This window comes from Melospiza georgiana, chromosome 12 (assembly GCF_028018845.1).
Source record: "Melospiza georgiana isolate bMelGeo1 chromosome 12, bMelGeo1.pri, whole genome shotgun sequence".
In the NCBI taxonomy this organism is placed as follows: domain Eukaryota; kingdom Metazoa; phylum Chordata; class Aves; order Passeriformes; family Passerellidae; genus Melospiza; species Melospiza georgiana.
In genome coordinates, this window is record NC_080441.1 from 5,574,505 (window position 1) to 5,596,581 (window position 22,077).

General features: G+C 55.4%; 1 protein-coding gene across 2 annotated transcripts in view; it reads left to right on the plus strand.

Moving 5' to 3' along the window:
- EFNB1 (ephrin B1) overlaps nt 1-22,077 on the plus strand; it is a 47,255-nt gene that overhangs the window by 20,005 nt on the left and 5,173 nt on the right. For both annotated transcript variants that reach the window (XM_058032969.1, XM_058032970.1), the window contains exons 2-4: nt 8,342-8,619; nt 20,764-20,856; nt 21,784-21,912. In XM_058032969.1, the coding sequence (XP_057888952.1) occupies nt 8,342-8,619; nt 20,764-20,856; nt 21,784-21,912 (500 nt within the window). The remainder of the gene's footprint in view (nt 1-8,341; nt 8,620-20,763; nt 20,857-21,783; nt 21,913-22,077) is intronic.

A 22,077-nucleotide genomic window follows, 5' to 3' on the forward strand; every position in this document is an offset into this window, starting at 1 on the left:
TCCCCGTGGGTTTTAGGTGGTGTTTTTTGGCATGGGGGTCACGGTGCAGCCTCCAGCTGCCAACCTCTGTTGGGGTAGAGATTGGGGTGCGGGTAGGAGAAGGTGAGTGCCCACTGCCGCCGCCGCCCAGCCTCATTGTCTCACTTCTCTCTCCGTTCCTACGCCAATTAAAGCGCCGTGTTGCCATTCATGGCCCTTATGGTTTTGTTCAGTTGTCTGTCAGCTCTTGTCAAGCCCTGTCCCCTTCCCCTCCCCCGTTTCCAAAAACAAAACCCCTGACAAACCCCCCTTTGAATCCCCTCTTACCTCACTCCCAGCGTGGGGCCCCATTGCCGGGGGATGCCGGCGGCGGCGGCGGGGAGACCGCTCCCCACGCCGCCTTTGTGGGCCGCCGCCGCCCCCCAGCCCTCGGCCTCCCGCTTCTGCCAGCATTAATTAGATAACTCGGCCCCTCTTGATTCCTCCGAGGGGAGAACGGGACGATCCGACTCCAGGGAGAAAATATGGCTTTTCTTCCTTTTTATTTTTTGGCCGAGCCCTTGGTTCCATCGCTGCTGGAGGTGCTTATTGTGCTGGGAAATAACGGGTTTGGGGGGTGGGTGCGTGACGGGGGTGAGCCTGCGGGACTCCCGGTGTTCCTCATTCCCTGTCTGGACCCCAGGCGGGCGTGGACGGGAGCCCGGGGTCCCCCGAGCCCACGCCAGCGGCTGCGGAGAGTGCTGCAGGTGGCAGCAGCAGCCTGCGCCAGTGCTCTGGCCCTAATTAAATCGACTCCAAAATCCCTCAATTAGCAGCAGGTTTTGTTTCCCTCCCCTTGCTAGGTTTGCACTGAGATATTTCGGGTGCAGCGTCTGAATGCATGGAGTGTGCGCGGACTTGGGAGGATGGAGCAGCACATGGCTGCTCCTGGCAGGCCCGGCTGCTCTGAGGACTGGGAGCCTTCCCTCTCCTCCTCCTTCTCTTCTTCTTCCTCCTTGGGGCATGAGGGTGGTCAGCAGCTGTTCCTAGAAGTGATGGACTGGCATTGGGATATATCCTGGCCGAGCCCGCAATGGGACAAAGGAGAACATTCTCCTTTTTTGGGTGCTGCCTTTGGTGGTGGTGATCTGTCATCCTCCTTGAGGCTGGTGGGGAGTCTGGTACTTGGATACTCTCCCTGGCCATGCTGTAATTATGGGGATAACTCAGGGAGAAAGCTCTTCCTGCAGCCCTGCTGTGGCACAGGAGGGCTGAGTCACTGGGGCCAGGGATGTCACCAGCTGTGGTGGCAGCCGCTGGCTCTGGGTGCTGAGGTGTGGCTGGCATCCCACAGCATCCATGCCAGCTTTCCTGAAGCCTGCTGACCTGTTCTGCCAGCATCCTGATGGCTGGAATCCTCCTCTGCTCTGTGCTGGTGGTAGGAGAAGGGGTCTGGACTGCAGGAGGGGAAAGCAGACCTGTCCACAAGCTGCAGGTTTGCAGTTGAAACCAGGATCTTGCTCCTGACTTTCTGCTTGAGAAACCCAGCAGTGGTGGGTATTTTCCTGAAAAAGTGGGCTCTCTGGTGTGTTCCCCAGATGTTGGACAATGGCTTGGTCTTCAGAGCTATGGCAGTGACTGCAACATGTGAGCAAAGCTCAGGGAGCTGCAGTGAGACATTCCCTGCATCCCACATTCCCTGAATCTCACCTTCCATGCTTCCATGGCTGCTCAGGGTAAGCAAGGTGCTCTCTCAGCCTTCAGTGTTTGAGGCTACTTGGGGAGAGTTATGGTCCAGTGTTGAACATGGGGCTCCTGTTTGCCAAACCTCTGTGTGAAGCACTGGAGTGGCCTCTTGGCCATTGCCAAAGCCATGGAAATCACCAGAGTCACCAGTTTCCCTGTGGAGAGGTGCTGGGAGCCACGCTGTGACTGGGGCTGGTGTTTGAGCATGGACAGACCACACTGCCTTGGGCATCACCCCCCTTTCTGGGCAGAGAGGGGCAGTTTGGGTTTGTTTTCCCCTGCACTTGGTGTTTCCATCCCTTCCTCTCCATGCCAGCCCTGGTTTGACCATGACCCTGAGTCGGTCACACTGCGGAGCTCTCCGGGGTGTCTGTGCCAGGGGGACACTGGCTTGGGCATCTTGTAACTTCACCTCCAAAAATGTCACCCCTGGCACCCGGACGTGTGGGGTAGGGGGTTACCAGCTTGCGAGGAGCCTCCCAGCTGGCAGAGAAGCAACAAAAGGGTTTTGGGGAGCAGCAGAGTTGTAAAATGGCATCCCAGAGCTGGGGGGGTCGGTGAGCGTTGCCATGGAGACCCGTTTATGCCTCACTGATGCGTCGTGTAAATCCGTTTGGAAACGAGAAGGGCCTTTTGTCTTTGGGAGGGTTGAATGGGCCTCATTAAACCCGAGATGAGGAAAAAAAGGGCCTTAGAGTGTATCTGGGAGGGGGACTGGACGGGACGGCCCCGGGGGGCTCAGCAGAGGCTGTTCCCTCTCCCAGGGATGGTGAGGAGCTGGGGGGGCTGGAAGGTGAAAAATATCTCCTTGAACAGCAGAGACCAAAGGAGTGGAGGAGATATGAGCTGCTTTCAGATACCTGGGATTGCTGGCTCTGTGTGGCCACCTCGGCTCCAAAAGGATAGAGCAGAAATAGAAGAGGGCTGCTGAAGGGCAAGGAAAATAATTATCCATAGATTAGCAGGGGGAAAAAAGATGGCAGGCTCTTCTAAAGGAGACTAATAATAGAGGAGCACATGAAAGGAGTGGGATCTGAGAGCATGGGGGTTCGTGTGCTCCTATTTACCCTCTTGTGGTGATGAGCCGTGCGATGGACGAGCGAGAAGGCGACAGATACAGAGGGAGGAACCTTTTCATTCCACTTGTAATTAACTTCCTTCCACGGAGTATCTTTGTTCCCAAGAGCTGAATGGGAGTCAAACAGGAGAAAGGGGCTGTGCCTTTGTGAACTGGCACCACTTTGGGGAAGGGCTGTGGATGTTGGTGGTGTGCTGGGATCAGGTGGGCCTTTGGGATTAGGTGGAATTCCTCTGGTTTGATTGTCCTCTGCTCTGGAGAGGTGAAGTGAAGTGGGTGGGAACTGCTCTGTTTCACTGATGTCAGGAGGAACACCTCTCCCTATGACAGGGGGTGGCTGATGTTCCCAGCTCAAGCTCCCTGAGCACCATGTGGTTGTCTCTGGTAATGCTGTTTGACCTGTGACATTCCACGTCACCCAAGTTAGATTCCAGTTTTTACTACTGACCTCTCAATTCTCTTTTTTTGTGAAAATACAGATTTAGACAAAGGCAGAGGTGGCTGAGTGTCACCAAGGGAGCTTTGGACGAGCTGTGCAGGGACCCTCCAATGGCAGGAGTGTGATGTGGCTCTGTGGCATTGGGGTCTGGAAAACGGCTCTGGGGACAGGACTGATTCTTCTGGCAGGTGGCAGAGAGTCCCCCGTGCCTGGGCATGGCTGCTGTGTCCCAGGGAGGTTTGGACAAGTGAGGCAGAGAGGGCAGGATTGGATCTGTGTGTGTCTGGGCACCAGCAAATCACAGGGTTCGGGAATGTTTTTCAGGATCCCACTCCCAGTTTGAACATGGAGCTTTGGCTTCTTTACTGGATCTGGCCCTTTCCCATCCCTTCCTTGAGGAGATTCCCGGTGGGTGGGAGCTGTGATCCGTCTGGAAGGACTCACATGCTCTGTTGGTGTGGAGAGCTGGGCCCATGGGGCTTCAGCTGCCCAGACACCAGGAAACCTCCCAGCTCCTGCAGGTCTCGCTCTGCCGGGCACTGTCAGCCTTCCCTGCCAGACGTACACGTCCTCCATGTAAGATCCAGTTATTTTTGGATTTCTTTGAAGCAAACAGCATTTAGCATATGTCATCTTATATGTATGTCAGCATCAGCGTTAGAACATCTTCTGCAAGGAGAAGGTTCTTGGGAAATGTTGTTCTGTTTCTGCCAAGCCTGAAATCAGGTGAGGGGCATTGTATGCTGTGGACGTGGGGAAAGGTGATGCTGCCCCAGAGATTTTGTGGTTGAAGGAATGCCTGGATCCAGGGGGAGACCAGTTGGAAAATATGTCAACCTATTATTTTAAAAAATGGTATTTTTAAGCCATTTTTTAGTCTTCCCTAACAAAGAGGTGAGGGACTGTTGGATTTTAAGGTTCCAGATGCAGGACACTTGTGTCTGTGGGATTGCTGGGAATGTGTTGGCTCATCCATGTCTATCCATGTGTGCCCACGTGGAGGAGAGGTGCATGCGTGGGAGGGGGATGTGGAGGAGTGGGGTCTCATTCCCAGTATAACTCCTTTGGCTGACTTGCTTGGTTTTCCTTCTTAGCTTGTTCTTCCTCCTGTCCCAGCAAACCCTCTCTGGGATGCCTGCAGCACTGGGCCCTGGCTGAGTCCATGGCTCTTCCAGCAGGTCCCACCTGTAGCCCCCGGTCACTCCATCAGATCCTGTAGTTTGGACCCCCAAGGGGAAGTTAGGGGGGCTCTGCAAGGGATTGGGGGCCCCACCAGCAGCCCCCCAACTCAGGGCACGGGAGAGGCTGCACTTTAATCCCATCTCCCTGCTCCGGCATCCCGGCATCCTGCTGCCAACAGAGCTCCCGTTGTTTACCCAACTCAGAGGAATCAGTTTACAAGGCTCACAAATCCCCTTTTCACCTTTCCCATCAGAAAACACCTCCCGAAACAATGAGGAAATTGGACGCTGCCACCTGATCGCTCCCAAGGAACCTGCGGGGCCGGGAGCTGGGGGCCGGCAGGCGCTGGGCGTGGGGACGCCTGGCTGCGATGGTCCCCTGGCTCTGCAGGTGGCCAGCCACGGATGCCACCCAAAAATCACCTCAGGGACTCTAAGGGATGAAGCTGCCAGCCCTCTCCACCTGCTCAGCTGGCAAAAAAATACTTGTTTTAAGCTTTAGTGGCTGTAGTTAATCATTCCCACCCCCTGGACACCAGGAGAAATGATGCTGGGATGTTACCTGTGAACTGGGGATGGTGGCAATCACAGGATCCCAGAATGATTTGGGTTGGAAGGGACCTTAAATCTCATCCAGTTCCACCCACTGCTATGAGCAGAGACACCTTCCACTATGCCAGGTTGCTCCAAGCCCTATCCAACTTGGCCTTGGACACTTCAGGAATGGGGCAGGAATAAAGCTGGAGCCATTATCCTCCTCCTCCTGCATTGTGGGCAAGGTAGAGGAGGGTGATTCTTAATGCTGAGAGTTGTTCCAGCCTTAAGATTGAGCTAACTTTTAGTTTTTCTGGTTTTTTAACCCGTCCCACCTTAAAACAGGGAAATCAAGCTGTGTTTTCCAGAGGAGCAGCAGATTCCCCCTTCTCTCCCTGAAATTACAGTGGGTTCTCTGAGGGCACGATAAATTTCCCTGTTAATTTAAGAGTTGCTCTGTTCACTCCTCCGGGTTAAGATAAATCTGAAGACATGTCCTTGTGAAGACAAGTCAAGAGTGTAATTCCTTTTTGTCTTCAACCATCCCTAGGAACTAAAATACCTCGTCTCCAGTACTGGCTGAAATCCTATGTTCAGGCAGCATGTGACAATTTTTGGACCTTTTTTTCCTCTCCTTTTCTTGTGATAAATGTTGCTTTTCACTGTGTATTTTAAAGGAGAATTTCCCAGAGAACCAGCCTCTGGCATAGGAGCTATTGTTGGTCTTCCCTAGGACGATCATCACAAGCTGTTCTTGTGACAAAGCAGAATTTTTGGGGGAAATAAAGGTCTCTGTGTGTGGTGAAAAGCTGGAAGAGCTGTGTGAGGGCTTCGAGATACATGCCTCAGGTTTTTCTCCTCTCCTGTGCTGCCCAGGCTGTCATCTGGAAACGGCCCTGCTGTTAGAGAAGAGGGGAAATGGAGGAGAAAAAAATGAGGAAAATTGGAGGACACAGGGAAAACGATCTGTGTGCAGGTGGGGAGCAGCAGTTGGAGGGAGCAGCGCAAAAGCTCCACGCACAGAGAAGTGGCTCTGTCTTGCTCCATGTTTGTGTGGATCTGGAAAATGTTGAGCTAATTCCCAGAAAGCAGCTGTGTGCTTCTGGAGCTGAGATTGAGTGTTTGTGGAAAGGATTTGCCTCCTTGTTTTATCCTTACATAAACCTAAGGTAGGCCTTGGTCCTGAAGTTCCTGAGATGAAGAGGTGCCAGCAGGATGTGGTACTGGGAGGTTCTCAGCTCCCTCAGCTGCTTCGTGGCCCCTCCCCTGCTTACAAATCCATTTGGCCTGATCCCAACAGGCTGGTGGCCCAGGGACCGGTTGGTTTGCAGGTGTTGGCCAAGGTTTTGGCCACAGAGGTGTGATAGGTCCTCCTGGTATGGAGATGAGGGTGGATAGGAGCCTTCTCCTCCTGCTCCGGCGGTGCAAGACATCTGCTTGACTTGTTTGTGGCTTCCTGTTTGGCATCTTCTGGGCAGGAGGGAGCTGGCAGGAGCTGGAGGAGGGAGCTTGAGTCACTCCAGAATCCTGTGCCAGGAAGCCTCTGACTCAGCCCAACCGTGGAGAAAGGAGTGTGGGATCCAGCTGCCTCTCGGGGTGGGAACCCGTGCAAGTGTTCACTTGCGCTGCGTGTCTGCGGCCGGGCGGGGAGGGAGGGACAGGGGCTGCTCCCGCCTCCTGCTCCCGCTCCGGCCTTGCATCAGGGCTCTGGCCGTGGGTGGGGAAGCCTTTATCGCTCCCAAGCCTTTGGAAGTGCCTGCTGGCCACTGGCCAGGTGACCTACTTGGTGGTGTGGAGCAAAGCATGGCTCACCTGACGGCAGTGCCTGGATGGAGACGGGCTCTGCATCCCACCTCCATCCCTAAAGACCCTCCATGGGCCAAGTTTCCCACTGTCTCCTGGTCACCATCTGCCTGAATCATGGCTTGTAAAAAATTCCCTGCAACCTCACATGGCCAAGGTGCTGCTGTGCTACTGGTACTGGGGTTGGGATGATCCTAGCTGCCCCGTTGCGCTGCTTTGGGTACTACTGGAGCTGATGTGGAGCTGCAGCCAGGCAGGGAGGATGGACCTGTAACCCCTCTAAATCCAGCTCTGTGATGGGGCTGTGCCTGCCATCCCTGTGCCGTGCTCTGGCTGCCTGGGATGCTCGTCTGACCTGGCAAGCTGCAGGCGAGGTGCAGATGATGTCTGCATGTCTGCCCTGCTACTACTGCTGGCACTGAGCTCCAGAGCCTGTGCCAAGGGCACTTGGGGGTGCGTGGGCTTCGGCTCCGCCTGCCTGCTCCAGCCCAGCCTGTGGATCTGCTAGGCTCCTGCAGCCAAAGGCCTGCTGCTGGTTCCAGCTCTGTGGCTTCTTGCTAAGACTTGCATGGAGCCACAGAGCAGGTTGGTCTTGTGTGTTTGATCTTCCTTCCATGGAGCCTGCAGCTCCAGTCGGAGCAGCTGGCTGGGGGAGGAGGTGTCCCAGCCCCATCCAGTCTCCAGGGTGGGCTGGCACAGGGATGGGCTGTGTCCGACAGCAGAAGGGGAAGCGTGGCCGTGCAGCCTTGGCAAAGTGCTCTCTTTGCGTTTGCCGTGCCCAGATTACGTGAGGGAGTTGCAGCAGAGATAACTCTGCAGGAAAATCCATTCTCACCTTATCTCCCATCAGGAACGTATTTACTTGCCTACATCAAAGTAGATGATCTGCTGCTTCCCTCCTTGCTGCCCTAATCCTCTCCTTCACGCTGAAAAAACCTAATCAGTGCCTTGCCCCACCATAACGAGATCCGAATGTTAATTATCAGCATCTTGCCTTCCTACCCTTCCCAATGCCCTGCCTTCCAGCCCCGAATAGCTTTCCTCCCTCCTTGCTCCTCTCCATCCGGTCCTCCCACGCTCCTGGGCACGCTGTTGAGCCTGGCTCAGTAGAAGTTGTCCTGCAGGATGCTTCCTTCCCTTCCATTTAAGGACAGGAATTCCTCAGGGAGCTGAGGCGTGGACGGGATCCCTCCCTTCACCCCATTGTCAGGACTTCTCCCTATGCCTAATTATTGCCTGTCCCTGCAGGAAGCTCCTTGCCTGGCCGTCGGGCAGAGCCGCGGCGTCTCCCAGCCCTTTGTGGGAAGACTCGTTCCCAGTTGGATGCCAGGCTTGGGGCTGGGAAAGGTGCCCACCCTTATCATGGCTGGCGAGCGGGACTGACCCAAGCCAGCCCTGATTTTGTCAGCAGGAGCCTGTGCTGGCTCCATGAACAGGCTGAGTTGGTGAGGGAAGAGGAGAACTTGTTTTCAGTGTCAAAACCTGTCTTACAGAGGGGGAGCAGCAGAGCTGAAGCACAAAAATGGTGTCAGAGTGGAGTGGGCTGGGCTGGTGTGGCCTCTGCTCCAGCACGTGGTAACCTCTTACCCTCCTCTCTTCCAGGTTCATGACTGGGAAGGGGCTGGTCATCTACCCAGAGATTGGGGATAAACTGGACATTATCTGCCCCAAGGCGGAGCCGTCCAAGCCTTACGAGTACTACAAGCTGTACCTGGTGAGGAAGGAGCAGGCGGATGCCTGCAGCACCGTCATGGACCCCAACGTGCTGGTGACGTGCAACCGGCCCGAGCAGGAGATCCGCTTCACCATCAAGTTCCAGGAGTTCAGCCCCAACTACATGGGCCTGGAATTCAAGCGGCAGCAGGATTACTTCATCACATGTGAGTCGCCCTCCTCTTCCTCGCTGCCAGCCCTGGCTCGGGAGGGCCCGGGCGCCTGGAGAGTGTCACCAGGCGCTTGTGTGTGACTTGGCTGGTGCAGAGAGCTGACACGGATGGAAAATATGTCCCGCTGGATGGGAGCAGGGGGAGGAATGTGTCACTGGCCGAGTGGGTCACCAGTCCCTATCTGGCTGCTGTGCTGTGTCCCCTGCCCTGCTCACGGCTGGGAGCAGGAGCACATCCCCATCTGGGGTCGGCCCTGAAGTGCTGTCATTCCTGGAGCCTATTTTTTGCTGCCATCTTTGCTGGAAGTGTTGCAGGGTTTTGCTTTGGGACTGGGGAGAAAGAGGAACGGTGATGCTTGTCCTAATTCCTGGGTATTGCCTCCAAGAGCAGCCCCAGCATGAGGAAGTGCTGGTGGTGTCCAGTGTGTGATATGATTGAAATGGCTGAAAATTTCTGTACACTGGCTTGTTCTGTTTGTGTCTTGGTGCACCATGGCATTTTACAGAGGGGAGAGAGAAGAGGCTGGAATTTTCTTGGAGCCTGTGGTGTGTGCGTGCAGGGGATTGCTGCACAGAAATCTATCCCCCTCTGCCTGCTCTGCTGTGGATGGAAGGGGAGCTCAGCCGTGTCTGGGCAGTGCTGCCAGCTCTCTCTTTGTCCCCTCCCCTCCCCGCCTGGCTGGGTGCACTGCAAAGGGCACGGTGGCCACGGCTCAGCTCCCCTCGCTGTGTGCTGTGGGCTCTGCGGTGAGCGGCTGGCACAGGGGTCACTGCCCGTGTGGGAGTGAGCTCCCAGCCCTGGGAGCCGTGTGTTCCCTGCTGGAAACACGGTATTTTTAGCCTGGAATCTTTGGGAGGGGGCAGCAAGGCCATGGTGGGCAGTGGAGACAGGGAGGCTGTGCTGTAACGTGGTGCTGTGGTGAGGCTGCTGGTCTGGATGTCCCCAGTGAGCCTGGCTGGGGCTGTTGGAATCCTGCTGCAGAATAATTTGGAATAAACCTGATGCAGAGGAAGCAGCCGGGCCTGGCTCTGGCAGGTCAGCCTTGAGCCCTCATCACTTCTGTCAGGACAAATTTGGCTGGGTGGTGACAGGGACTCGCAGGGGACTCTGTTACCTGTGTGGCCGTGGAGATGCCAAGGTGGCTTCTGCGTGGTCAGCCAGGGAAGTTTCCCTAACAGGAGGGGTGACAGCAGGGACGACCTGGCAGCACAACCTGCAGAGCCAGCTTGGCTCGGTGCTGGCAGCGACCGTGGGCTCTGCAGGGCTGAGTCACTGTGGCAGGGCCAGGCTCTTCCAGAACAATGGTCACTGTCACTGTCTAGACATGGGGATATTTGACAGGCACCAGCTTTGAAGCCATTATGGGCAGGACACTGGTTCCAGTCCAGATGCCCCAGATGGGCTGGGGATGCCAAAACCCCTGGCACAACTCCCATGTAGGCTCCCATCTCCCTTAGCACAGCTGCATCAGCCTGGTGGCTCTGGGATGGCAAAGTTCAGCCCTTCTGCCATCCTTCAGCTGATGGAAAGCTTGATTGAATATAAGCTTTGCCTGCAGTGGGCAAAAATTTGGAAGAGAAGCCAAAGTGCCAGACTTGGGTCAGCCAAGTATCTTGAAGCACTTGGTCGGTGGCTCCTCTGTGTTCGAGGGTCAAGTTCAAGCACTGACATGGTCATCAAAATAATGAGGGCTGAAATTGGGGTCCTCTGAGCTACAGCCCGTGGGACTCTCAGGCTACAAAGAGCCCTCAAAGACAAATAGGCTCCCCAAAACAAGCCCAGGAGGTGAACAAAGCACTGAGAAGAAGAAATATGGGATCCCTCTTATGGTAACCAAGTCCATCAGGAAGGTGGAGGCAGAAGGATTTACAGCCTCCGAATTACCCAAATTTTAAGGAGCTGTTTTGCATTTCACACAAAAACTGAAGTGAAAATCAACCTCCCGGAGCTTTGGGAGGTGCTTTCAGCGGCGGCCGCCGGTGCATTGCCGACTCCAAACGCGGCTCCCGCGGGGCCCCCGCGGCTTTGAGCCGGTGCCAGCTCCCCTGCACGGCTGCCAGCACACCTGGGTCACTGCAGGTGACCGGCTCCGGCTCGCTGCGGATCCGACGGGACACGCAGCCGGGATTTTGCAAAGACGGCATAGCCCAGCTTGGGAAATCCCGGCTCTGCGTCCCGTTGGATGTTGGGCTGAGCCTTTTAAACTCATTTTTTAATGTAAAATCCTGTTTATCCTCTTGTTCCCCGTTTCAGGCTGTATAGGGAGGCAGTGAGTGGGGTGTTTGGAGAATCCCTGTGGGATGCCCTCCCTCTCCTCAGGGGGCCGGCAGTGCCCTCTGCCCCTGCCGTGGACCGTTTCTGACTTTAATTTCTCTTGACTCCTCCAAGCTTTGATGCGAAACCCCTCGGAGCTGGGAGCTGCCAGCTGAACTTTGGCCCCTGGGTGGGCTGAGGATGCTCCTGTGATCTGGCCATACCCTCTGCTGAGCAGCCCCAGGAGTTCTTTCTGCCAAGAAATAAAATAGCCAAAAAAACAAAGTCAAAAGTCTCCTGAGCAGACCACCCACATGTTGTCTTTCCCCCCCCTGCCCCAATTTTTCTCCCCTCCCTTTCCCCAAGCTTTGCCTGGACACACAAAAGGGTTTTTTTCTCCCTTTTCATTTCTAAGCCGGGGAAGCAGCGCTGGAGCCGAGGGGAGCAGGGCGTGTGCCACTCATCCCCCACCTTCCCCAGCGGCTGGAAAACCTCCTCACCGGAGCTGGGGGGCTTCCCAGGGTCCCTCTATTCAGGACTGCTCCTTGCCATCGCTTTGGATATGCCAAGCCTTGTTTAGGGACACTTTTATCACGGAGGGACACGGCCCCAGCCCTCGGCTTAGCAATGAAAAGGCTTTTGAAAGCTGCTGTTCCCTGTCCCCATCCTCTCTGGAGCCTCACACTGACCCCCTCCACACCAGCTCCAGGCTTTCCTTAAAAGCATCTTTGGGGATGGATAAGGAAAGGTGATGCTTATTTCTAAAGCTTTCCATAATGAACGAGATGCAGCAGCACCTGCCTGCAGGTCTACACTGGAGACAGAGGCTGGGGGGGGACGAGGGACTCCAGCAGGATGTGGGCACCATCCCCAGGATGAAGTGCTGAGAGGGTGAAGGAGATGGGAATTGGGGAATTTTGTGTTTTATATCATGATGTGCTGTGGTTACTTCCATCCTTGGGTCTCCTGGGTGTTTCCCTGCTTGCCTTTGGTGTCTTGGTGTGATTCCCTGTCCCCAGTGTCCTGTGCCCTCCCTTCAAAATACTTCCCACTGGAACAGCCTCCCCCCTGCCTGGTGCCTGCACTCCTGGGATGTCGTGGGCAGCTCCAGCCCCACCATGGCTTATCCAGCCCTGCAGGTTCAGCTCCCTTCACCTCCCCTCCTAATTCACTCCAGCTCCTAATTGCGTTTGCTGCTCCTCTTTGAACTTGCTCCAGTTTTACTATCTCTGGTAATGAGGTGCCTGGATAGAGATCCATTAATCCTTGTGTCCTGGCAGCAGGGTGACATGAGGAGGAGCTCCTGGAGTGGCTCCCTGCTATCCCAGAGCTCTGGATCAGACAATCAAAGAATAGTTTGGTTAGAAGGAACTGTTAAATGTCACCTAGTCCATACTTGGAAGTGTTCAAGGCCAGGTTGGATGGGGCTTGGAACAACCTGGTGTAGTGGAAGGTGTCCCTGCTTATGGCAGGTGATGAACTGGATAGACTCTAATAGTTCCCAGTTCCTTCTCTGGTTTTTGGGGCTGGTGGTGGTCCTGGCAGCTCCTTCTGTGTTCAGTGGGTTGTGGAGACCCCAGGCAAACCTCTCTCAGCCTCGGGGTGTGCTCCAGGCAGCTGTTTGCAGATGTGGTGGTGGTGATGCTGATGTGTACTTCCAGGTGTTATTCCTCAGTGTCCAACCTGTCCCATGAGCCTCTTTAAAGCACAGAGCGCTTGTTTGATGACAATGCTGAAGGAAAAGCAAGGTCCTAGTAGATGTTTCCTCATAAATCCGACACATTTGCTGTTTATTGTGAGTCCTTAAGCCCTTCAATCCATTTTTGATGTAATAACGTCCGTAATCCAATCCAACGCTTTTTGGCAGCGGGATGCAGTGAGAGCGGATCTATTACCCTGAGTGTTGTGTTAAAGCCCTTGTCTTGCATTTCTGTTTTTAGATGCAATTAGTCTTAACCTGGCAAGAGTTATTTGTTGTAAACCATCGCTGCTGCTGCGATGTGGCTTCGTCCCCGGGCCACGCTTCGTCAGCGTTTTCCTGCAGCTCAGCAAGAGGAAGGGGGTCACCTATACCCTGCCAGCTGCCAGGATCATCCTTCCTCCTCGGGAGCTTTTTTGGGACACGTTGCCATACTCGCTTTTCTGGCTGTGCTCCTCCAGCTTCCGTTGGTTTGGGAAGCCTTCAGCCCGTGCCAGTGCATGTGTGCAGAGCCGCTCGTGCTCCTTCCTGCATTCCTTGGGATTTGATAATTCCCTCCCTGGTTCCTTGGGCTGGGGGCTGTGCCAGGGGGGGCTTTGTCAGCCTGCCAGCTCTTTACTGATGCCATTTGAATGTGGCCACTTTCATGTGCTCCTCATGCTCCTTCCCACAACTTGTTTGGTGGAAGGGAGTTGAAAGCCCAAGGGCCGTTTGATGCCATGATGGGAGCTGTGAACTTCAGCTGATAAAACTCCAATTAAGCGGCTTCCTCATTCTTCACCCAAAGGGGCCCGGCTTGCGACACACCCGGGCCAAGCAGAGCCGGCCTGGTGGCATCCATCTGGGTTTGGGGCTTTGCTCCTCCATCCCCATTCCCATCCCTCTGGGAGCTGCTGGCAGGGGATGGTGATGCCGCGTGGGAGCCGCTGGCTGGACACAAATGGCTCTAACGGTGTCCTGCTCCCGACTTCAAAGCCCGGGCCCTGGCCATGTCAAACCCAAATAATGGCCCTTAGACAACACGCGGTTCCTTGTCTTGCAGGCTTGTCTGAAGAGCGTGACCACAGTAAATGTGATTTTGTTGAGCCCTGTCCCTTAAGCCTCTGCCTCTTTTCTCTTCTCCTCCTCCCTCCTGACCTTTTCGGCTCAGCGCTGTCCCCGGACAGCCCCTGGCAGCTGATCTCATGGCTCAGCCTTTCATGGCCCTAATAGGGATGAAAAGCCCCCTCAGAAAGGGCCGGTGTCCCGGGCCCGGCCGGGAGGTAAATACCCCGTGCTTTGATCTGCTCTGGGGCCAGAGGGGCCCTGCCTGCCACAAACCCCTGCCCAGGAGTCCCTGCCTGCCATAACCACCCACCCAGGGGTCCCCATGCCCGCTGCTGCACCTCTCTGGCTGCTGGGCAGCCCAGCTCTGCCTACAGCCCTGGCACACCAAGGGCTCTGGAGCTGGGCACTGGGTGCTGTTTGCCTGGGGAATTGGTCTGGCTGCATCCCAGGATGTTCTTCCCCAGGAGAAATGATTGGCAAGAACATCTCTATCATTGTCACGACCCCTTTAACATTGTCACGACCCATTAGGAGAAAGCAAAACATGTTTAACTCCTCAGTGCTCCTGAGCACTGAGGTGACAGTAGAGATGATGGCAGTGAAGAGGTGACATCTCCCCCTGTATCACCTGCCTGATCCTGCTGTGCTGTGGTGGGAGGCTCACGCCAAAGCAGATTTTTGGTGCATTCCATCTTCCCTTTCCTCACCCTGGCTCTTCCAGCCCCTGCTCCTCCTGCCATGTCTGCAGCAAATCCCAGGGCATCTCCTGGAGCTGCAGCTGCATGGATTGTGGTGGACCTGGCTCTTCAGTGGTGGTCACCTCCGAGGACTTCCTCTGGGACACTAGAAGTGATTAAACCTGGCTTCTTTTGGATTAAATATTGAGTAGGATACTCTTAAGACAGAAAGAGTTTTCAGCTTGATGAGGAATTGAAACAAATCCTGGCATACTGGTGTGGCTGGGAAGCTGTGTGTGGATAAGTGCAGGCAGCTACTTCCTTAGCATATTATTTTAAATAACCATAACATCAAGACCCTCTCCCTGGGCTTTTCTCCTGGGATCCCTATTGCAATCCACTGCTCACGTAGTGCTGGACAGAGTCTTGTTGGCATCACTGCAGCTCCAGACTGGTGTGGAAGGATCTGTAATGGTGGGTGCTGGGATGTGATGGTAGGTGCTGGGATGTGGTGGTGGATGCTGGTGATGGTGGGTGCTGTCTGTTCGACCAAGAGCTCACTGGGAGCTCCAGGAAGCACCATCACACTGTTGCTCTGTCAGATCCTCTATCCCTGATCACCTGAAGTTTTCTTTGAGCCCCTGTGAGTGTGGATGGAGCCTGAGCTCAGGTGGGCAGCTGACATCAGCCTTGCTGCAGGAGGATGGCACTGTCTGTCTCCATCCCCTTCCCAAAGGATTTCTCAGTCATCTCCCAGAGGTTTTGCTACCTAACAGGAGAGATTTACACCCTGTTAAAAGGCAGTAAGTGCTTTCCTCCCCTCCTGCTCCCAGCACGGCCCAGGAATGACTCTGGCAGAGCATCAGGTGGGGAATTATGTGGCACTTCCATCCTGATCTGTCTCCAGTTGCTTTGGGTGACCACAGAGACTGCACAAATCACCTTCCTCTCCCAGTGATGTGCTCTTTCTTTGGAAGGGATGGACAGACCTGAAGACAAAGGGTTTATTTAGGGCTGTGGTCCTCCTGAGCTGAGCAGGAAGCAGGATGGACGCCGGGAGTTTCCACAGCTCATCCATACAGACAGTGTTGATGATAAAGGGCTTGAGTGAGTCACCAAGCTGTGTTCCTGCAGCCAAGATGTGCTTTCCAGCCTGGATGAGGTTCCCTGCAATCCAGCAGTGACTCTTAATTATGATACTAATTAGAGCTGGTTATAATTTTCCACCAGAAAGCTGTTTTAATGGGAAATTAGCTTTTCACTTAAGCATTACTTGGGTTAAAGTGTCTTTTTCCAGTGGATACTTCAGTGTTTGCCTATTCTCCCTTTGCCCCAGGAAAGAGTGGGAGAGAGTGGAACTATAGGTGGTGAGGATGAGTGTGGTGGGTGGTGGCCTCCCTTCTTCCAGCTCTGTGTGTGTCCCTCTGCTCTCTATAAGGAATGGGGATAATTTAATTTGATTTTGGGGGTGCTGACCCTGGCCAGGGAAAGCCAGACCCCATCCCAGCCAAACCCCACCTGATGGTTTTCATTCCTATTTCCAGCAGTGCATTTGAACTGGAGATTTTCCCACTATGTTTGCTGGAGCAGGGAGTGTGGGATGGGATGTCCAGATTCCCATTGCTGCAGTGCCAGGCTCCTCACCTGCCCTGCACAGCTGTGGGGAGGGACACAGCAATCCCCAGGGCTTCACGGCATGGCAGTGCCCTGATGGCAGGGAGGAGAGCAGAGGGGCTCCTCTCTCCGTGCCAGACCGTGTGGCTGGGGCAGCTCTGGAGCAGCTCTGGAGCTGCCAGGAGTGGCTGTGAAACCCAAGCCTTGCAGGGCCGGGACAGGGCCGGGCTGGCTCACACAGGCATTTCAGGGGCTGCAGGGCCCCTTCCCGGCGCAGCTGCCTCGGGAAGGCTGGAAGGAGGCTGGAAGGAGGCTGGAAGGCGGCTGCCGGCCCCTCTGGCAGTGTGACAGCTTGGGGTGGGCTCCCTCTGCACAGCCCCTGCCCCGGCGCTGGCAGCAGCCCCAGCCAATGTGCTGGAGTTCAGGAGAGGGGCCGGGGGATGTGTGCGGGGTGGGGGGCTCGTGTCCCCACAGTGGGGCTGGCTAGGAAGTGACACCGATATTCATATTAATAGTACCGATAATGGGATGCCCTGAGCCGGAGCTGCGTGGCCCTGATGGCTGGGAGGAGCAGCAGGAGGAGGAGGAGGAGCAGGGGCTGTAACCAAGCCGTGCTCCCCGGAGGCCCCAGGGAGTTGGTGTGCAGTGGAGCAGGCGGGTGCCTCTGCTCCGTGACCTGGAAGTGGCACCGTGTCCCCTGGGGTGCCAGCCTGCTTGGGATGGGGGGAAGGAGCTCAGTGCCCGTGCTAGGTTGGGCAGTGCAGCACCTCTGTGTCGGTACTGAGGGAGTGTAAAACAGCTTGAAAGATCTGGAGAGGGGAGGTGGCAGGAGCTGGGATTTTGTCTGAGGTGCCGTCTGCTTGTGGATTTCTGCAGGGATCTCTGACAGTGTTGGAGCACGTCAGAAATGTGGGAGCCACATCTCCAGGGTGACCTGTAGGGACTTCACCTGTGCCAGGAGGGGCTTTCAGCCCAGGGGTGTCCAGGCTGGGCTCAGGCTGCTCTACAAGCTGCCCCGTGGTCCTGGCAGGATCAGGGTCAGGCTTGTGAGGCACTGGTGGGATGCTGCCACCTCTCCTGAAGTGATGGAAACACAAACCTTGTGCAGGTCTGGGGGTGAGGGGGGTGCTGGGGATGGCAGCCGGGCTGTGGCCACGCCGTGCCTGGCTGGGGCTGGGGCTGGGACTGGAGCAGGGCTGAGCTGCACAGATGGAAGAGTGATTAAGAGCAATAAAAGGAAAGAGACTTGGATTCGCTACAGTCTCAGCACATTAATTGTGCTTTGGGGCCCAAATCATAACGCAGCCCTGCTAGAGGGAATCCAGCAGAGAAACCAAACATCTCGCTCTGGCCAAGGCTGACCATTTAAGAGACCCTTGCCTTCATCTCTTGCCAGGTATTACTTCCAGCGTCTCCCATCTGCCAAAACCCGAGTTCTCCTTTGAAATATTTTTAGGGGAGGGAGAAAAGCTCTGGTGACACCGAGTGCTGGCGCTGGGGAGGCAGCAGGGACAGCACATGGCATTGCTGGCTTGGAGACGGGACCATGGGGTTGTTGGGGATCTCAGCCATCTGTCCCAGCTCCGTGCTGTGTGTCACTGGGCTGGATGGGCATGTGGGATTCCAGGAGTGGAGGTCCTGTCTGGCTTCCATGGTGGCTGAGCATCTCCTCTAAATTGACAAGCAATTACATGGTTAATGGTATCACTGTTAAATCCTCATCACTCAGCAGCCCGGGGCTTAATGCTCCATTAGGGCAGAGGCATCTGATGGCTTTCTGGGCTGGGAGCAGCCTTTGGAAGTCAGCCTTTGGAAGTCACTGGCCAGAGGTTATTTTTGCTCTCCCAGTCCTACAGCCAACCTGCAAATCCATCCAGAATGGAATAAGGCAGGAAAATGCTCCTGCGTGCTCAGTGTTGCTGGGTCTGGCTGGACTGAGCCTTTCTGGTGTGGCATGGGGAGGTGACAGTGTTGTTTGAGACCTGCCATTTCCTATTCCATAGCTATGCCCAGCTCCCTGCCTGCCTTCCTTCGTTGTGTCACAGCTCTGCCTCCTGCTGCTGCCCTGCAGCTGCCTCTCTGCAGCTCGGGGCTCTCCCAGCTCTCCTGCAGCCGTGCCTGTGGATTTAACATTTTCCTCTGTGGGTTGCTGACTCTGGATTCCATCGGCAGCTGAGGATTGGTGGTGTCACCACAACTCACCCTAACAGTGGCAGTGAGTGGCACAGGTACCCGAGGAATCCATCAAGTGCCACCCAGATCCCAGTGTGGATCCCCTGGAGCTGGGCTGAGCTCAGCCTGGAGCCTTCTGGAGCTTCTTCCACTGGGAAAGCAGGAAACAGAGCGGGAGGAGCAGCTCTTCATCACTGAGCTTCACAGGGAGTTGCACTGGAGGAGCCTTTCCCGATGGATCAGGGACCTGCTGCTCTCACATCGCCCTGCCCTGCATGTTCACATCCAGCTCTCTGGACTCTGCACCATTTGGATGGATTTGGGAATTTTGGATTTTGACTTTTGGAAGCCCAGCCAGCTGCGTGGAGCATCCAGCTTCTCTCTGGCCCATTGTGGATTTACACAGAAAGTGGAAGCTCATGTCTTTGTTTCCAGAGGCCATTCCAAGACCATCTCTGTGGGTTTTACAAATGTTTTTCCCTTTTTTTGTTCCCTCAAGCAACTGATTCATTTTTCCACATGGTTCCCTCTCAAAGCTGCTTTCTTCCTCATCATTTCCATGGCTAGAACAAGAAGAAACTTTGTGTCCAAGTGTGGGGTGGGAAGAAGGATGCTCAACTGTGTCCCTTCATCCATCCCTGTGGCTCCAGGTGCTCCCTCTGTCCCCTTTGGACCTTTAATATTTTTTGTTGTCTGTGGATGGAACGTCTTTGGAGAAACTGCTGCCTTTGTGGAGTCTTCTGGTTTCCCCCACTTGAACCACACTTGCTTGTTACACATTTTGTTATAATTAGTTAATTATTTATAAATCAGACCTCGTGAGGCCTCACAGACTGCTGCCTTCTCCCTCGATGGATGAGTCTCTTTGAGGTGCAACAACCCATGGCATGGAGCTGGGAAGCTGGGAAACAATTCAAGGAGCTGCTTCAGGGCTGTGAGCTGGGATGTACCTGCTGATTTCACCCCCAAACCGGCGCCTCCAGCCTGGGAGAACTGGGCTGCCGAGCTTCTGCTGGAGTTCACTCCTGATGTGTTTTTACGGGGAGTCTGAGCTCAGGTCCATCCTGTTTGGATTCCAGAGAACTCGTGCAGGCTGTCAGGGGCGTTTCTCCACATTCCCAGGCATTTGCGTGGGGCTTGGTGCTGACAGTGCTGCTGTTGGAAGGGCTGCCAGCAGATCCCAGCTGGATGCACCATCCCAGCTGAGTGCACCATCCCAGCTGGAAGCACCATCCCAGCTGGAGGCACGGCTCCATCCCATCCCGGGAGCTGCTGGCAGGGGGGACCCTGCTGTGGGAGAGGTGTTAACTCAGCAAATGGCCCAGGGACTTTCTGATTAGGAAAACATTTGCTGGGATTTCAGGCAGGAGCCTTGATTGCACAGAGGTGTTTGGAAGGAGCTGATGGACTCAGAGCCTGCTTCCTGGAGAGATCTGGGTGTGCTTTCCAGTTTATCCCAGCGTGGAGGCTCATGGAGGCACCCAACCTCCTGCTGGGTGCCTCATTGCCCTGTCCTCCAGACTCTTCCTGTCCCCTCAGCAACACCCAGCAGGGTCCAATGGATTCATCCCAAATTTCTGTCAGTCACCTGCCCTCCCAGACCTGCTTTTTTGCAGGATGGAGGCAGGAATTGGGCTGCACAGGGAACCTGAAACCCTGGGGCTGAGCTTTGACCTGAGGCTCTGGGAAGTGTTGGCTGCGCTGTGCTGGCCAAGTCCTGCCTTGTGTCTGGAAAATTTTCCCTGGACTCCATGATTCTCCATCACATTGCCTTCCCCGAGCTGTTGCTGAGCTCCTCCCAGGTTTCCCTGCCTCCCTGGGTGAATTGATCCCTGTGGTTAGATTTGGTGGAGCACTGGAATGCTTTGTGTTTGCATGGGGGTGGGATGGGGTGGGAGCCATCCTGGTCCCTGGGCCAGGCACAGTGCCCACATCCAGGGCCCTGGTGGAGTCAGAAACCAGTTTTTTGAGTCTGTTTAGCAGAATCTGCCATTTAGGTGCTTAATCCTGAAATCTTAGTGTTTGGGTTTATTCTCTCTTGTGTTCCCCCTGCCCTGAGCCCTGCAGAGGGCTGGAGGATGGGGGAGGATGGGGGAATCTTCCCTGTGCTCCCATGGGATCCAAGGGCTGAAAACTCCGTGCCGGCTCCAGCGAAAAGTTAATGTGAATTTAAGTGACTTCTGCCCTGCAATTAGAGCCCCCGGAGTCCACTGGGGCTCTGAGTTTACATTCTTCACCGAGGCACAGGGTGTAATTAGAGATGTATAATTTAAACTGTGCATATGCAAGTGTTCCCATTCTGCACCAGGAGCAAAGGAAATTATCCAGGAATTAAAGGGGAAGGAGGGTGCAGGCGTGGAGAATGGCTCACTTGTGTGGATGTGGCAGTGAGAGGAAGCTGCAGGGATCATGTCCTCGCTGCTGCAGGCAGATTTGGAAGGGGCAGGATCTGGAAATTTGGAGGGTTCTGGATTGGGGTGTGAAGATGTGGCTGTAATTGGGGGTCAGGAGTGAATTCCTGGAGTAGGAAGTGCCAGGGGATAGCTGGGACCTGCATGGCAGTGCCAGGGGACAGTGAGGACCTGTACAGTAATGCCAGGGAACAGCAGAGAGCTGCCCAGCTGTGCCCTTCCAGCTCCTAGGAACCTGTCTAACATTCCCTCTCTTTTCTTGCAGCCACTTCCAATGGCACTCTGGATGGCCTGGAGAACCGGGAAGGAGGGGTGTGCCAGACACGCTCCATGAAGATTGTCATGAAAGTGGGGCAGGGTGAGTCCTCCCATTCCCTGGGGTCTCCTGCTGCCCCTGATCCAGGGTCCCTGCTCCTCTGGGGAATGTAGGAGTTCAGGATTGCATGGAAACTGAGGCCAGGCCAGCTGCTCTGGGGAGCACTCTTGGAATTTCATTTTTAGGATCTTTCTTCCTGCCTTTTTTGTCCTGCCAGCATGGCGCATGTGCGGAGCACCGGGGTTGAAAGGGAGCGATTGTTCCCGGTTACCTCGTGGGCCATATCCCAGCGGGAAGTGAGCTCAGCACAGGACCCATGAGCCCTGCAAGTGGCTCAGGGGGCTGGCACAGGCAGTGCCCTGTGACTTCCTGGGCATCCAAGGGGGGATTGTTGCTGGCCAGACATCAGGGATTGGGCTTAGTGGCTCTTAGCTCTGGAGGCCACCAGGCTGTGGGGACTTCAGTGGCAGTAGGACACCAGGGTGTCACCAACGGGCTCTTCTCCTGGAGTTCCTGCTCCCCACCACCTCCATCCTAAGCTGCTTCCCAGCCCCATTGATGCCTCGGCCTCGTTTCAGCCCTGACTCGGATGCGCAGCTCCCGATTCTGCTTCTCATTATTGTGTTTGCACGTTGGGGCCAATATTTATAATAAACAGGCAAAGCTGCGCTGCAGCCTTGGCCTCCTGCCTGCCCTTCCCTTCCTTTCCTCCTGCTGCCCGAGCAAGAAACCTGTCCCAGCCCACACACGGGAGCTCTGCAGACAGCAAACCAGGGAATTAGGGTGGGGACCTGCTTCCCACAAGCCCCGGAGCAGCTCAGCCTTGCTCTGTTGCTCTCGGCATCTCCCAGTGCTCCTGTGCCCCGTGGGAGTGGCTGACAAGTGGGGGCACTTCTTTAGGGGGGACAAGCTGCTGCCTTCCAGGTTGGACCAAGGCTTCTCATGCACCCCTCCTCTCTCCTTTCCCAGATCCCAACGCGGTGATCCCAGAGCAGCTGACGACGAGTCGGCCGAGCAAGGAGTCGGATGACACCGTGAAGGTCGTCACGCAGGGCCCGCGCAGCAAGGTCCCAGCAGTGGAGGAGCCTGGCAAGCCAGGTGGGTATTCCAGGGATCCCCAGGAGAGGGATGGGCATCCTCTGCCTGCCATGGGGCCAATGAAACACCTCCAAGTTCAGCTTGTTGCATGGATCCCAGGGATACCAGACTCTCTGGATCTGGGATCTGGATGGGTTTGCTTTACGCGTTATGCTCATCTCTGCT